The sequence below is a fragment of the Tachypleus tridentatus genome, chromosome 7 (genome assembly GCF_004210375.1).
Source record: "Tachypleus tridentatus isolate NWPU-2018 chromosome 7, ASM421037v1, whole genome shotgun sequence".
NCBI lineage: Eukaryota > Metazoa > Arthropoda > Merostomata > Xiphosura > Limulidae > Tachypleus > Tachypleus tridentatus.
Window position 1 is genome coordinate 156,046,438 of NC_134831.1, and position 16,070 is coordinate 156,062,507.

General features: G+C 37.1%; 1 protein-coding gene across 10 annotated transcripts in view; it reads right to left on the reverse strand.

The window, feature by feature from the left end:
• Ada3 (transcriptional adaptor 3) overlaps positions 1 to 16,070 on the reverse strand; it is a 68,796-nt gene that overhangs the window by 20,720 nt on the left and 32,006 nt on the right. For 5 of the 10 annotated variants that reach the window (XM_076514957.1, XM_076514958.1, XM_076514962.1 and 2 more), the window contains 5 exons: positions 13,672 to 13,828; positions 10,663 to 10,826; positions 5,214 to 5,342; positions 4,813 to 4,944; positions 4,586 to 4,706 (listed from right to left, as the gene is read on the reverse strand). In XM_076514957.1, coding sequence (XP_076371072.1) covers positions 4,586 to 4,706; positions 4,813 to 4,944; positions 5,214 to 5,342; positions 10,663 to 10,826; positions 13,672 to 13,783 — 658 coding nt within the window. In that variant the 5' untranslated portion in view covers positions 13,784 to 13,828. Of the gene's footprint in view, positions 1 to 4,585; positions 4,707 to 4,812; positions 4,945 to 5,213; positions 5,343 to 10,662; positions 10,827 to 13,671; positions 13,829 to 14,784; positions 14,978 to 16,070 lie in introns of all 10 variants that reach the window. The other 5 variants (XR_013031643.1, XM_076514964.1, XM_076514965.1 and 2 more) reach the window with 2 other exon arrangements.

Genomic DNA, 16,070 nt, shown 5'->3' on the forward strand with positions numbered 1-16,070 from the left:
AGTTAAAGACCCGAACTTACAGTTATCAACAAAGGAAGATCTGTTAAGATATTCTACAAAAAATTAAAAAAAGTATGCACATTTTTTATTTTTCTTAATTTTAAACATTTCATTGCACTGTATGTTGATGTTAATATCTTGAGTTAGTTATATGGTAGAAAAAATTTAAAAAATATATAAACATTTACTTTAAAACAACTTTTGATATTCATTTACAAGATCTAGATGAAGAAAAGTCTGAATCTACAATAATTAAATAAGATATTTTTAGTAGACAAATTTTATTACAATCATACCATTCGTTATGTACAAAACATTTATAATCCTTAACAAAATCCTACTAGTTTTTAAGAGAATATATTAGGTTGATAGATTTAGTGTTTTATGGCACAAAGCAGCTTGGATATCTGAGCCAAACATCCAGTAAAAAGTTAAAATTAAAGTAAATTTAGTAAAATTCATAAAAGGAAATGAAGGTAAAACAAAACAGCATTGAAAAACAGAAAAAGCATAAAACCAATGTTGACACCTAGTCTACAATATTAAGAGAAAAACTTCAGTAATACAAGTTGTAAAGGACTTGCTGTAGAATAATTGTAATTTTCATAACTTGCCAGGAAGACTAATAGGTAAGTACAAAAGCCACTGTCAGTCACCTGAAGTTGGCCTTTCAGTCCTGGTTCTGAGTGATTTGATGTTACAACCATTTTCAAAAAGGAAAGTAATAAAAGTTTTAAAAGACATGTAGTAAAATTCTAATATAACTCACCAGGGAGACCAACAGGTACTTCAAACAGCAGTGCTAGTCACCTGAAGTTGGCCTTTCCAGTTCTGGTTTCGAGTTATTTAATGTTATGGCCATTTTCTAATTTCAATTAAAATTAGATGGACTGTGATTCTTAAAAGGGAACCACAATAAAAAAGGTTTAATGTATAAATTAAAAAACTTGAATGACATTAAAAAGATTAATGGCCTTTAAAAAACTAAAAACATTACCAAGGTGGACAGTGTCACCATCACCTATAACACTGTCTAATTTATGGATAAACCGTGGGATAGAACATATCTAAAATAGTGCCATTATTGAGAGTAGTAACGACGGCAAGAAAGTAAAATGTGGCTAATTGTGATCTGAGTGTTACACAAACTACGCACTGGTGCATCAGTTCCAAATAAAAAAAAAATGATGAGTTAAAAACCTGTGACCAATGCATAGTCTAGTTAGAACAACTTCCTCTTTCCAAAGCTTATGGAAGCAATACAGCCAAAGTACTATATAGAGTTTTATTTCAAAAAAACTTATTTTCTTGTTGCTAACTCCAAATTGACTGCCAGCTGGCATGTAGCCGAGCCTTGAATACAGGACCATAGTGATAGTGCCAGAGCAAATAGATTTAGCTGCAGTGTTGGCGAGCTCTTTCCTGTGAATACCAATGTGGCCCGGTATCCAGAAAAACTGGATAAAAGTTGATGTTAAAGAGAAATGTGCCAACTGGTTTTGAATATCAGTGAGAACAGGGTGTGAACCAACGTGAAGCGATTCCAGGGCCAGTAGAGAACTAAGCGAGTCAGTATAAATAGTGCAGTTTGAGTACTGCTCAGCTGCAATATGATACAGGGCAAGAGATATGGCATACAGTTCAGCAGTGAACACAGAAGCTGTAGAGGGGATTCTGCATGCAACCACCGAACCACAACAAACCAGAGCCCACAAAGTTACCTGATTTTGAACCATCTGTATAAATAGGAAAGGAAGAATAATTAAAAATATGTTTAGCATATAGCAGACAGTATTTCCAATCGAAAGTGTCTGCTTTTCTCAGATGACTTAAAAATAGGTCACCACAACTGGGAACTGTAAGAAGCCATGGGATAGGCTGACCAGAGGATAGAGCAATGTTATCCAAGGACAGAGCCAATTCATCCAACTGCACCTGCATACGAAGATCAAAAGAAGCAATGGCAGATCTTCTTTTTTGAAAAAGTATAGACCACCGAGGAAGAAAAACACAATCCCAGGTGGGATGCTTTGGTAAGGAACCAAGTTTCGAAGCATATAGAAATGACAGTTACAAACAGCGAAGGTGCAAAGAAGGTTCATGAGACTCTACATATAAGCTCTGTACTGTGGAAGTGCAAAAAGCCCCAGTGCAGAGCCAAAGTCCTTGATGATGAATGGGGTCCAGCATCTATAAGGCTGAGGGTCTGGCAGTGCTGTAGACCAGTGATCCATAGTTGAGTTTCGATTGAATAAGAGCACGATATATCTTTAGCACTGAACATTGATCCACTCCCCAAGTGGTGGAAGTGAGGACATGGAGGATGTTGAGTGCTATTGTACATTTGACCTGTAGCTGTTTCACGTGTGGTATAAAGGTCAGCTTACAGTCAAAGATAAGCCCCAAGAACTTTGTCTTATGGGCCACAGTTAGCACAACATCACCGATACCTTGTTGGCAGAAAAAGTGCATACAAATGGTTTAAGAGAAAGAAAAGTTAAAGCCGTTTGCTGTGGTCCACTTCAGTAAATGATTGAGGGCAGTCTGTAACTGCTGCTCAATATACCTCATGTTCAATGACTGATCCAAGATATGAAAGTTGTCTACATAGAGCCTGTTTGCAACAGTGAGAGGGAGTTGTTTAGTGATGGCATTAATATTTATACTGAAAAGTGTGACTCTCAAAACACAACCCTGAGGGACTCCAAGATCCTGTAGAAAAGAACAGGAAAGTGTGGAACCCACATAAACTTGGAATCTCCTGTCCATTAAAATATTTTAATAAAAATGGGCAAAAGGCCACGTAACCAACACATATGGAGGTCTTGCAAAATGCCATACCCGAATAAAAAAAAGGGAAATGTTGGTGCCCACTATTCTCACTCACCATGAAACCCAACAAGGAGATGCACAACAATGTCAATCAAAAACACTGCAGTAACACCAGGGTTTTGGGAGCACTATACCCAAACACCAGCATCAGATACAATGCCCACAACACCTGTGGAGAACATTCAACACTGGTATTTGGTTAACCCTAGCCCAAGTGTCCCAGCCGATTGACACAAGGAGGCCACTCCAAGGCTGCCCATTTACAGGAATTCAAGACCACAATGGTGTGTAAGGTTTGGACCCCTCAACCACCAGGATCCTCTCCTCCCCTTCACGAGTCGCCATGCACAGCAAACTTGTGGGTGGATGTTTAGATCCCAGAGGAGGTAAACTGAAAGAACAGAACCTTCCCTGCAAGGTCCCATCACCACATACAGGTATCCACACTGAATGGAATATGTCAGGAAATCTGAGAGTTACCATATGTACTGTAGCACATGCATCATTCCCCTGTATCAGCCCCCAAATAGTCTCCCACCAGCAGGGTTCAAAGTCCAGCACATCTTTGTGGAAGCGTTCGCCTTGCTCCTCTGAATATGCTCCCATGTTCTTGAATTTATCAAGATGAGTGTCAAGGATATGGACTTTCAGGGACATCCTGCAGTCCATTTTGCCATCTATCTTCACCAGACCCTCAATCAGTTCCACATAATTTTCAACCTTATGATTGCCCATGAAGTCCTAAAACACTGCAACAAAAAAGCTGCCAAGCTTTTTTTCCTCCCTACTGAGCTTCTTGGGGAATTCTGTGCGCTCCAAGATCTTCTTTATTTGTGGTTCAACGAAGACACCAGCTTTAACCTTTGCCTTAGACAGCTTAGGGAAGAAGTCTCAATGGTACTTTTCAAGAGCTGTGTCAAATTGTTTCATAAGTCCCAATTTTATGTGCAATGGTGGGAACACCACCTTCTGGCAGTCCACTAGTGGCTCACACTTGACATTGTGCCTCCCCACAGAGAACTTGGTTCGTTGTGGTCAGTGCTTCCTGTTGTAGTGTGCTACAGTGTCCCTGCTGTCACAAAGGCAAAGATAACAGGGAAACTTGATAAAGCCTTCCTGGATACCAATTAGGAATGCTACCATTTTGAAGTCTCCGATAACCTCCCAACTATACTCATCATAATTCAAAGCTTCTAGCAAGGTCTTGACGCTGTTGTATTCCTCTCTGAGGTGCACCGAATGAGCCAGGGGAAGAGACGGATACTTATTCCCGTTATGGAGCAGCACAGCTTTGAGGTTTTTGGATGAGCTATCAATGAAGAGATGCCACTCATTTGGGTTACAGACAATTCCAATTGCCTCACACAGACCTGATATATTGTGGCAGAAACAGAGCCCATCTTGATGAGTGAAGAAGCTTGAAAAATGTCAGTGATGCTTCCTCTGACTTGGGACTTGCACACTTTCATTTAACAAATCCCAATCCTTGAGCCTAAATGTCAAAAGCTTTGCATCAGCTACTCAGCACTGAATCTACCTGGAATGTTCTGGAAAATGGGTAAATTTGAAAATTTCATTACCCAGGTCACAAAAGCAAAGTTTGAAGAGAAAAATAGGTCTTTTTCATTAACTTAAGGCATAAGCAATTGGGAAATAACAGTTGCTGCCCAGGAACAAGAAAAAGTAAACACTTTGTTACATAGTGTTACAGTTTGTTGTAAAACTATTCAAATGATGCACAAATATTCCTCACCTTCCTTCTGTTCTTCAACCATATCTTCTTGAGCCCATTTCAGTGAGTAATGTTTCCCCAGAGTTGGTATTTTATAATACTCTGCATCTTCCTCATGGGTCTTAATTAAATCTTCTAAAACCTAATACAGAAATAACTTGTTACAACTAAAATTTACAGTAACTATTTATAAGATAAAAACAGATACAAAATTATATTTTACAAAAGAAATTATAAAGTTCTCTCACCTTGATATTATCTTGAGTCACCTCAGCACAGTATGGTTCAATAGATGCCCAGAACCGATTTGGAGCATCATTTTTTGGAAGTCTTGACAATTCAACAGGAGAGTCACTGAACTCATATTCTTGAAATTTGGCCTAGAGTGAAAACGAAGTTACCCCATTACTTAATAAAATACACAAAAAATGTTACTTAGTACACAATGATCTGTAAAATAAACAATAACAACAGCAATTATGTGTTTCTTACACATAATTTAAAAATTTTAAGTATTTTATATGTTTTTTCTGAGTAAGACCTCAAATAACAGAACGAATAAAAGACAAATATCATATAAATAAACTCACATAAACAATTTGAACATAAAACTATTTGTTGATTAAATCAATTGAATAAATAAAACAACCTGGGACTGAAAGTTTTTTTTTGGTCTTCCTCCACCAGTGAGGGGATGAGCTTTTCCACTAGCATCTTTAAACCTTTTTGCAGGCTTTCCTTCTTCAGGTCGACTTCTCTTCCCAGTGCTTTCAGGTTGCTAAAAATGCTTAGTTTTAGACACTGCATGCACAACAAATTTTAAATAAGTAATCCCTAATTATCTGTATTTTTCTATCCTTAAATATATGATACACTTACAATTTAAAATTGCTCAAATTGTCTAAAATCCATTGATAAAAAAACCCAGCTAAAATCTAATAAAAGGAAGATTTAAATTATCATCAATGTCAAATTTACCATCCTTACTCTTTTTCTTAAAAAACATGTAACATCACCTACAGATGTATATATATTACAATATGTAAAGGGATTTTTGAAATAGACATAATGCTCTCATCAGAATTGAATATTAAATAATTGAATAAAAACCTCAGATTTCTGTTTTCTATGACAGACAAAAAATTAGCACAATACAGCTTATATTAATATATGTTTATTACATATGCCAACACTAAACATTTCCTGTACAGTAGAAAAAAAATCCATATCATCAGACAAGGAATTTTGTTTAATTGTAATTTAGTCACTGAACGAGTCATTTAATAGACCTTTCTTTGTGTTAAGACTTTTTTTGCTGCTACTGGTTGATTGATTGATTGATTGATTTAGTGTTTTATGGCACAAAGCAGCTAGGCTATCTGTGCCAAATGTCCTGTAAAAAGGTAAAAACAAATTAAATGTAGTAAAATACAGAAATGAAAATGAAGGTAAAACAAAACATCATTGAAAAACAGAAAAAGCATAAAACCAATGTTGACACCTAGTTTACAATGTTAAGAGAGGAAGCAGAGGAAACAAAGTTGTAAAGTACTTTCTGTAGCATAATGGTAATGATCATAACCCACCAGGAAGACTAACAGGCAAGTTCAAAAACCACCGCCAGTCACCTGACGTTGGCCTTTCCAGTCCTGGTTCCGGGTTATGTGTCATAGCAGCCATTATCAAAATGTAAAATAATAGAAGTTTTAAAAAACATATAGCAAATTCGTAATAATGAGTAGCCAAATGTCCAGTAAAAAGATAAAAGTAAAGCAAATGTAGTAAAATTTGTAAAAGTAAACAAAGGTAAAAGGAAACAGCAATTAAAAACAGAAAATTGCATAAAACCGATGTTGACATCCAGTCTATAAAGTTGTAAAGAATTTACTGTAGCAGAATGGTAATGATCATAACCCGCCAGGAAGACTAACAAGCAAGTACCAGAACCACCGTCAGTCACCTGAAGTTGATCTTTCCAGTCCTGGTTTCGAGTTATGTGTTATTATGGCCAGTACCAAAAGGTAAAGTAATAAAAGTTTAAAAGACATGCAGCAAAATTGGAATAACAACTCGCCAGGATGACTAACGGGTAGTTCAAACAGCAGCATTAGTCACATGAAGTTGGCCTTTCCAGTCCTGGTGTCGAGTTATGTAATGTTCTGGCTATTTTCCAATGTCAAATTGAACGAGAGAGATTGAAACTTTGAAAAGGGAACCACAATTAAAAAGGTGTAATGAAAAATATCAAACACTTAAATGAGATTAAAAAGATTAATGGCCATTAAAAAACTAATAACTTTATCAAAGTGGACAGTGTCACCATCACCAATAACACTGTCCAATGTCACAGATTGGGAAAAAACATGTTTAAAATAGTGCCATCATTGAGAGTCGTAATGATGGCAAGAAAGTAAAATGTGGCTCACAGTGATTTGAGTGTTACACAAACTTCACACTAGTGCAACAGTTCCAGATAAAAGAAAACGATGAGTTAAAAAACTGTGACCAATGCGTAGTCTAGTTAGAACTAGACCAAAAGGCCAAAAGGAGCATTGGCAGATCGTCTGTTCTGAAAAAGTACAGCCCACTGAGGAAGGAAAACACATCCCAAGGTGGGATGCTTTGGTAAGGAATGAAGATTCAAAGAATATAATAAAGATAGTTGCAAATGGCAAAGGTGCAGAGAAGGTTGACGAGATTCAACGTATAAGCTTTGAACTGGAGAGGTGCGGAAAGCCCCAGTGCAGAGTCGAAGTCCTTGGTGATGAATGGGGTCCAGCATCTTTAAGACCGAGGGTCTGGCAGAGCCATAGACCATTCATCCATAGTCGAGTTTTGATCGAATAAAAGCACGATATACCTTCAACATAGAACAGCGATTTGCTCCCCAACTGGCAGTAGAGAGTACACGGAGGATGTTCAGTGCTCTTGTGCATTTGACCCGTAGCTGCTTTAAGTGTGGTATAAAGGTCAACTTACGGTCAAAGATAAGCCCCAAGAACTTGGTCTCAGGGACCACTGGCGACGAAACTTCACCAACACGGAGTTCAGGATCAGGGTGAATACCCTGTTGGCGGCAAAAGTGCATGCAAACGGTTTTAGAGAGAGAAACATTAAAGCTGTTTGCCATAGTCCACTTCAGTACACAATTGAGGGCAGTGTGTAGTTGCTGCTCAATATATCTCACGTTCGACGACTGACACGAGATGTGAAAGTCGTCGACATACAGCCCATTCGCAACAGTGAGAGGGAGTTGTTCAGTGATGGCATTTATCTTTATACTGAAAAGTGTGACACTCAAAACACAGCCCTGAGGGACTCCAAGTTCTTGTATAAAAGAACGGGAAAGTGTCGAACACGAACTTAAAATCTCCTGTCCAGTAAAAAATTTTTAATAAACATGAGCAAATGGCCACATAACCCATATGTATGGAGGTCTCGCAAAATGCCATACCTCCATGTTGTGTCATAAGCCTTCTCAATGTCAAAGAATATTGATACAAGAAGTTGGCATTTGAGAAAGGCTTCTCTGATTGATGTCTCAAGTCGAATTAGGTGGTCTGTGGTGGAGTGCTGTCGTCGGAACCCACACTAGGTGGGTGAGAGGAGGTTGTTTGATTCAAGAAACCAAACAAGACGAGCATTAACCATCCTTTCTTACAGAGACAGCTCATCAAAGCAATTGGACAGTAGTTTGAAGGAATCTTGGGATCTTTCCCTGGCTTAGAGAGAGGTAAAATAATAGCCTGGCACCAGGCATCAGGAAAAACATTCTCCTGCCAGATCCAGTTAAAGACAATTAGAAGGACATCAAGAGAAGCAGGAGATAGATGATACAGCATGTCATAGTGTCACCATCAGGTCCAACAAATGTACTGCCAGACCGATGAAGGGCCATTTTCAGTTCCACCAGTGTAAAGGGACAATTACAGTCAAAGAGACAATCAGTTCGAAAAGAAAGAGGTGAACGCTTTGCCTGAGTCTTGATGGCCAAGAAGGTGGAGGAACAAGCAGAAGTGCTAGATACCCGGCATCCGAGATGGAATGGCAGGCAGCAATTTCTGAGCCTCAGGATAACTAATGTTATGAGTCGTTTTCAAATGCTGCACCTCTTTTTCCTCCAACCATTTTGGGCAAGAACGAAAGTAGGAAGGGTGAGAACCATTGCAGTTGACGCAATGCGGGTCCATGTCACATTCACAGGCAATGTGGTCCTTGTCACCACAACGAGCACATGTCAGGGACATGATGTCTTTGAGTGGCTGAATCTCTGACATTGGAAACATCGGAGAGGGTTTGGAATGTATGGCCGTACCCTGCAAATGAGATTACCTGCCTTGATGGTGGCAGGTGCACATGATGATGTAAATGCCAAAACGAGGGTATTTGTTGGCAGCGTAACTCCATCTTTGCGAGTGGAGATGCACCTCACTGCAGAAACTCGAGTGGAGAGACCAGCGAGAATCTCTGACTCGGAAACGCTCTTCAAGTCCCTCTCAACAATAACTCCTTGCGATGAATTCAAGGTAGCATGAGGGGTAACCTCAATAGGTATATCCCCAATTGCCATTGAATTCAAGAGGAATTTACTGTTTTGGGTTGTGGATGTTTCAACTAATATGTCTCCAGATCAAAGCTTCTTTACTTACTTTGGAGAGCCAGCAAGACCCTCTAGTCCTTTCTGAATAAAAAAGGGGGACATTTGCCCTAAATGTTTTTCTGAAAGAGAGTGTAATATAAGAAAATGAGGTAAGTGTGTTACAGATGTTGAAGATTGCTGCTCAGAGTCTTGAAGACATGGTTGTTTACCTATTGACCTTTTTTCACTATTTTATTTAAATTTTTTGAAGGAGAATCCAGAGGAAAAAAGAAAAATTTAGGTACCCACTGACCCCACCCACCATGGAACCCTACAAGGGGACGCACTACAATGTCATGCAAGGACAATGCAGCAATGCCAGGGTTTCGTGAGAACTATACCCAAACACCAGCATCAGGCACAATGTCCACAACACCCATTGAGAACTTCTAACACTGGTACTTGGTTGACTCTAGCCCAAGTGGACCAACCGAGTGACCCAAGGGGGGTCACCCAAAGGCCGCCCGTCTACAGGAATTCGAGGCCAAAGTGGTGTGTTAGGGTTGGACCCCTCAATCACCAGGATCCTCTCCTCCCCTTCACGGGTTGCCACGAACGGCAAACACGTGGGTGGATGTTTAGATCCCAGAGAAGGTAACCAGACAGAACAGAACCTTCCCTCGGAGGTCCCCTCACCACGTACAGGAATCCACACCGAGGGGTGCTGATACTGGAAAAAGGCAGTAAATCCAAGGAGTAAAGAACGAGATAACCAGATATATTATAATGCCCTGTTTTCAGCAGACTTTTATTTCACTTTTTCAACTTTAATACATTACAATTCAACTTCCTTTCCTCAAGATTTATGAAAATTCTGTTAAAAATTTTGTCATGCCAATAATTTCCACTTCAGTAATTCAAGGAATGGCCCTATGTTCAGTTGTTCCATATTAACTGTATTATTCTAAATTTTATGCATGTAATTTTTTTTGTCACAGATTTACAAGAATGTATATCGTTACATATTTTTCTGGTCTTCTTTGTTTTTAGGCCGATTCATTCATTAAAGGCTATTCAATATTACTTTTCAACGTCAAGTTTGTTTGTTTTTCTTATATGTTTATAGACATTTACTCAGTTTGTGGGATGGAAAGCAAGAGACAAAGAATCCAATTAAAATAATGAAATATATCACTGTACCAACTTCATTAATCCTCTTTGAGCAAAGACAGGGAATTTGTTTTGGGAGGAGCACTTTACAGACAAGAAAAATTAGTTATATCTATTTCATCAAAGGATTTCCACTCCATTATGCATTTCACAGGAATTTTTCCAATCACAGTAATCCTTATGTACCCTTAGATCATATCCCTTGGTTTGAAGGAAACAAGAAAACTGAAAGTATTTATTAAATTATTGTTAATTATCATACTTGAATAATGTTAGTGATGGTACTGAGGTGGGTTGTTAAAAATGTTTTTCTCAGATTTTGAAATAAAAGCATCAACAGTAAAATTACCAGTTTCCCAGGAGTTTTCTTCTCTTGCCAACTTATGAGTACCTTCATTTCCTGGTCTAACTGTTTTTGTCGTTTTGTAACAGAAACTAACAATGTCTCAATTTCCAACTGTAGAGCATCAATGTCTTCTAAGCCAACACCAATCTCTTCTGTCCTTTGAAGTACTGTAAAAAAATGACAACTATTCATTACTCCAAATACCTAAAAAATTATACATCTAACAAAAAGTATTAGTTTAATACAATACTTAAAAACTTATTAAGAACATTCATTACACAAATTCAGACTGCAAAACACTTTGGATTTTATTTTCAAAACTAATATCACATACATCTTTAGCAACATTTGAATTAGAAAACAAAAATTTGTACAAAAAACAATTTACATTAAGTTTTGTGTCAATGAATAACTTTTTAGCATAAATATTTAATGGTCTAAATAATTTTTGTTTGTCAATTCTTGAGTGTATCAAACTATAAATATATATATATATCAGTGGTTCTTAACCTTGTTGGAGGTACTGAACCCCGGAAGTTTCATACTTGCATTTGCTGAACACTTCGTAATTGGAAAAATAAAATATGATTTTTTTCAAATTCAAAACATAAGTACATACTTTATTAGTGCACAAAATGAACCATGCATCAGTTGCACACAATATCACTGTGTTCGAAGAACAAAACCAACAAAACATGAATTTCACACAAAAACAAAAACATAACTCAATGAATATTTATTGCAAATCAATGTGACTTTTGCTGTTGCCTTTCAGAGACAAGTTCAGAAATGCACGGCTTCACCTTCACCAGTGACACTCTCATATCATTTTTGCAACAGTCTGTTCCTTTTCTTCGTTTTTATGTCTACCATCCTCGAAAAGGATTGCTCGCAAAGATACGTTGTAATAAACGATATGAGTATCTCAAGGGCTTTCTTAGCAATAAGAGGGTACGCTACGATTTGGTGACACCAAAACACTGAGAGCGTTGTTGTTCTGAAAAGTTGCTGTTGAACCTGGCTCTGCTGAAGTTCAATGATTTCGTCAAGGTATTCATCATTGACATCTGCTGTTGCAACACTAAACATGAACAGCTGTCTCACCCATGCTGGATATGGCTCTCTGGTGGGGAAGTATCCATCGAGAGACTTTGCGAGCTCATCTAAGTGCATGGCAATTGCTTGCTTCAGTTCCCTGGGTACAGAAATGTCTCTGATTTCAAACACATCTTTGATCTTACTTACACAGTCGTCCAGCAGGGGAAAGTTTGCAAAGTTATCATTCTCTGTTCATCGTTTCCATAACGGTAGCTTTCTTTAAAAAGCCTTCAGGTTTTCTTCTGCTTTGATGATGTTGACTCCACCGCCCTGCATCTATTGATTGAGATGATTGAGAGCATTGAAGATATTGGCCATGTACGCCAAAATAAGAATGAACTCAAATTTTTCGAAGCAATCTGCATGACAACGTTGGTGCTCTCGCAAAAACAGGGCTAATTCCACATGCATGGCAAACACACAATTCAGCACCTTTCCTCAGGATAACCATGGAACAAAAGAATGGTACAGAAGTACCTCGAAATTCAGAGTCCATTTCATTACACAGCTCTTTGAAGATGCAGTGCTGCAGGACACTATTTTGCATAAAGTTCACACATTCCATTATAATTTTTAATACTTCTGCCAGTTTTGAAGGCAAGGTTTTGTTACCAACGCATGCATGTGCAGAACACAGTGCATTATAATGTGTGGTGCATCGGCTTTCACCAGTGCACCAAAACCAGAGTTTCATCCCAGCATGACTGGAGCTCTGTCCGAACAAACTGCAGAAACTATATCCCACGAAAGATCGTTGTCTCTGAAGAAGTCATTCACAAGTTTCTTTATGTCGGCTGCCTTAATTGTTGTTGTATGAGGCTTACAAAATAAAAAGTCTTCTTTTATCTCATCGTTCTTTACATAGCGCACAAATACAACAAGCTGGCTTAGATTGGAAATGTCGGTGGTCTCGTTGAGTTGAAGGCTAAATTTTGCTGGGCTTGGAATCAGATCTGAAACTACTTGAGCCAAGATGTCATCGCTCATGTCATCTATTCTGCTGCTAGTGGTGTAATTTGAAAGAGGAATTTGAGATATCTTATTTTCAGCAGCTTTTCCCAACATAATATTCGCCATCTTCAATGCAGCTGGTTTTACGAGTGTTTCACCAATGGTGTGTGGTTTGCCCTGTTTTGAGATCAAGTACACAATTTTGTATGATGCTGTAAGGATTGGTCTGTTGATGGGTACAAAGCCGAGAACAGGAAAAGTAGCCTTTTCATGGAACCTGGCTCTCTTTACCTTGAATTAAGCAAGCGTTGTGTTCTTGTATTTCCCATCTCCATGCAGCTTTAGGGAGTGTTCTCTAAGTGTTGCTGGTACTAGACTATAATTGCTCAACTTGGCACTGCAAATCATGCATTGAGGACACTGACTCCCATCGTGTTCCGTTATACACGTGAATCCATATTGTACGTATTCATCCAACCACTTTCTGTTTTTGCTCAACATAGTTAGTATGAAGGGATTGAAAGATTAGGAAAAAAATCATAAATGATGCATGATTACTACAGTTACAAGTCAACTGCTAAGTGCACGAAGTTCCTTGCAGCAAAGATATTAAGGCAAAGTGATGTGACGTGATCAGCCACAGCTAATGATGGCCAAGTAGAGCATGATGTCACAAATCATATGAGTGTGGTGAATGGAATGGACACACACACAGAATGTGGGTCTTGACCTTCGCTGAACCCCTAGGGTTCGATTGAACCATGGTTAAGAACCCCTGATATACACACACACACACGTATTTGGGTGGCATATGTGAATATATAACAAACATTTTCAAATCTGGCCATTAAATTTAAAAACCCTATTGATACCTTCTTATAATTGAAGATTAAAACATGTTTACTTGTACATCAATTAAAGAAATGACACGAAAAAGCATAAAAACAAAACAAAAACACACACCAGCTGTAAAACGAGGGCAAACTCTTGTATGTTCAGTGGGGGTGAAATCTGGAAACTGAAGAGGACATTCTTTTGAATCTGTTGAGTCTTTTCCTTTTCCCTTGCCTTTCATGATCTAAATCATATGAGTATTTCTTCAGATGTTTCACTTAAAATCCTAAAAATAGAGAACTACATGTTAAATAAACAAAAAATTAACAAGGCTAAAAGGTAACAAGTTTCCTTGTTTTTTTCTAGTTAAGCACAAAGCTACACAATGGGTTATTTGTGCTTTACCCAGAAAGGTATCAAAACTGGTTTCTCAAGTTGTAAGTCTGCAGACATACAGCTGTGCCACTGAGGGCAAAAGTATCATGATTTTTAATGAACTAACATGAAAGTCAAAGTTAAAAACCATGTTAAAGTAAAAGTTTTAAAAAAACCTAAAAAGATAAAATTGAGATAATCTAAGAATATTTCTACCTTTTATTCTTTATTATTAAAAGTTCCTAAAGGTAAACCTTATAAAAAAAATTAACATTTGGACAGAGAGGTCTAGGTTAATGAAGCTGGTGTTACCCTTCCACCCAACATGTCCAACGAAATAAAATATCAAAAACATTTTAAACATATCTCTTCATACAAATACGTAAAATATTTCAGAGCAGCTTAAATTACATGGAGAAAATGATTTGTTCACTAAAAAGAAATACATCTAATACAGGATTCCAAAGTACATACATGTTATACTTAGTCTTTAATTTCACATTTCCATCTAATCTTATCCAACCACTCAAAATAACCCATATAACACACCCAGAATATTTAAATCCTAATTTCTGGCTCTAGGTGAAGTTCAGAACTTTAAGCCTGTATTCACTGCACAATTTTTATAAAATGTCATTCTAGCCTCTAATATGTAACAAAAGTATAAAGTGGCCACAGGTCATCTTGTTCATTGTGTTATCTACTGTATTAAACCTTCAAATTCTCGTAAAGAACTAAAAATAACTTAAACTCTACAAAACTCATTATTTAGGAAATCATTCCATAAGTTTACAATCATGACCCAAAATTAACTTTTAATATAAATATTATTCTCACACTGAAAATGTATCTATGACATGTACTTACATCCTTTCATACAAAGCTATCTTATTTTTTCTGAAAATCTTTTATACCCAGCACACCAGTCTATATACCCTATCAATTTTGCATAATTTCTAAACATGTGACTTCTCTCCATCAGTACTACTGGGATACCTTTACTGAACCAGCTAGTTTCTGCTATTTCCACTCAATCCTCACTTTCAAGAATTGGCAGGCTCTAAAAGAAAAAAACTGGCAATGAGGAGGAAGGACAAGAAGTGTGTGAGAAGAGATAACTACCTAGTGGAAATACATTTTCAGCATAAGAAAAATGTTAACCTCTGTTGCAGTCTTACCTTCTCTCACATTTGTGGGATACTCCACTACTTCTGAACAGGGATATTTTTTGCTCTGAAAACCTTTACTCCTAAATTTTAAATTTAATTATCAGTTTTCCATTTCATTACTGAAATATTGCATTATTGCATAATGAGAATTATCTAAGCACCTAAGAACTTTGAACCTGAATAAAAACCACCTTTTTTCTTCTGCAATCTACAGAAAGCATGTTCAAGGCTTAAAGCCTTAAAGACAGGCTAAAACACCACACAATATTCTTCATGAAGATGCAAAAACTCATCTACATGTTACGATAATATTATTCTTAAAACTCTTTGTAACAAAACTGTTTGCTTTTTTCCACACTGCTGAAAATACAGCTGAATGCTTTTTTTTTTAAATCAGAAATTATATCTGTTTAGAGTACTTCAAATTTTCTTTCACACAAAACAAGTTTTCATATTTCCTTTTTGAAATGATATGACTCCATAATTCTTAATATTTAAATCATTTTACATTATTATTAAGACTTTCCAGACACTGTATTAATAAGTTAATTTAAGGTATCAACCTTTCCCAGCATCATAAATAATATTAAAAAATTAAAGTTATTAAGCTGCAAAGCTATCCAGATTATTAACTGAACCACAAACAATGGGATAATGTACAATGTGTTTTCTACCTTATTGATCTAAGTTCATTCTAAATTTTTAGTTATTCTGAGTGTGAGCAGTTTTCACATAACAAAGGTCAAAAGAAACACAAAGCTGGGCCATCAGTGGACTTTATTAATGGAGTAAGTTTATTGTTTTGATACTAACTGTATTATTTTTGGTGAGTTTATTTTCAAGTCACTTTTGAATTAACCTTCATTTGTTATTGAAGGTGTTCAACATAGCTGTCCAATAACTAGACATGATTAAAGTGGAAAAGTCTTTGTCAAACAGCCAGTTGAAGAACAAGGAAAGAAATATTATGGTAAATGAGCATAG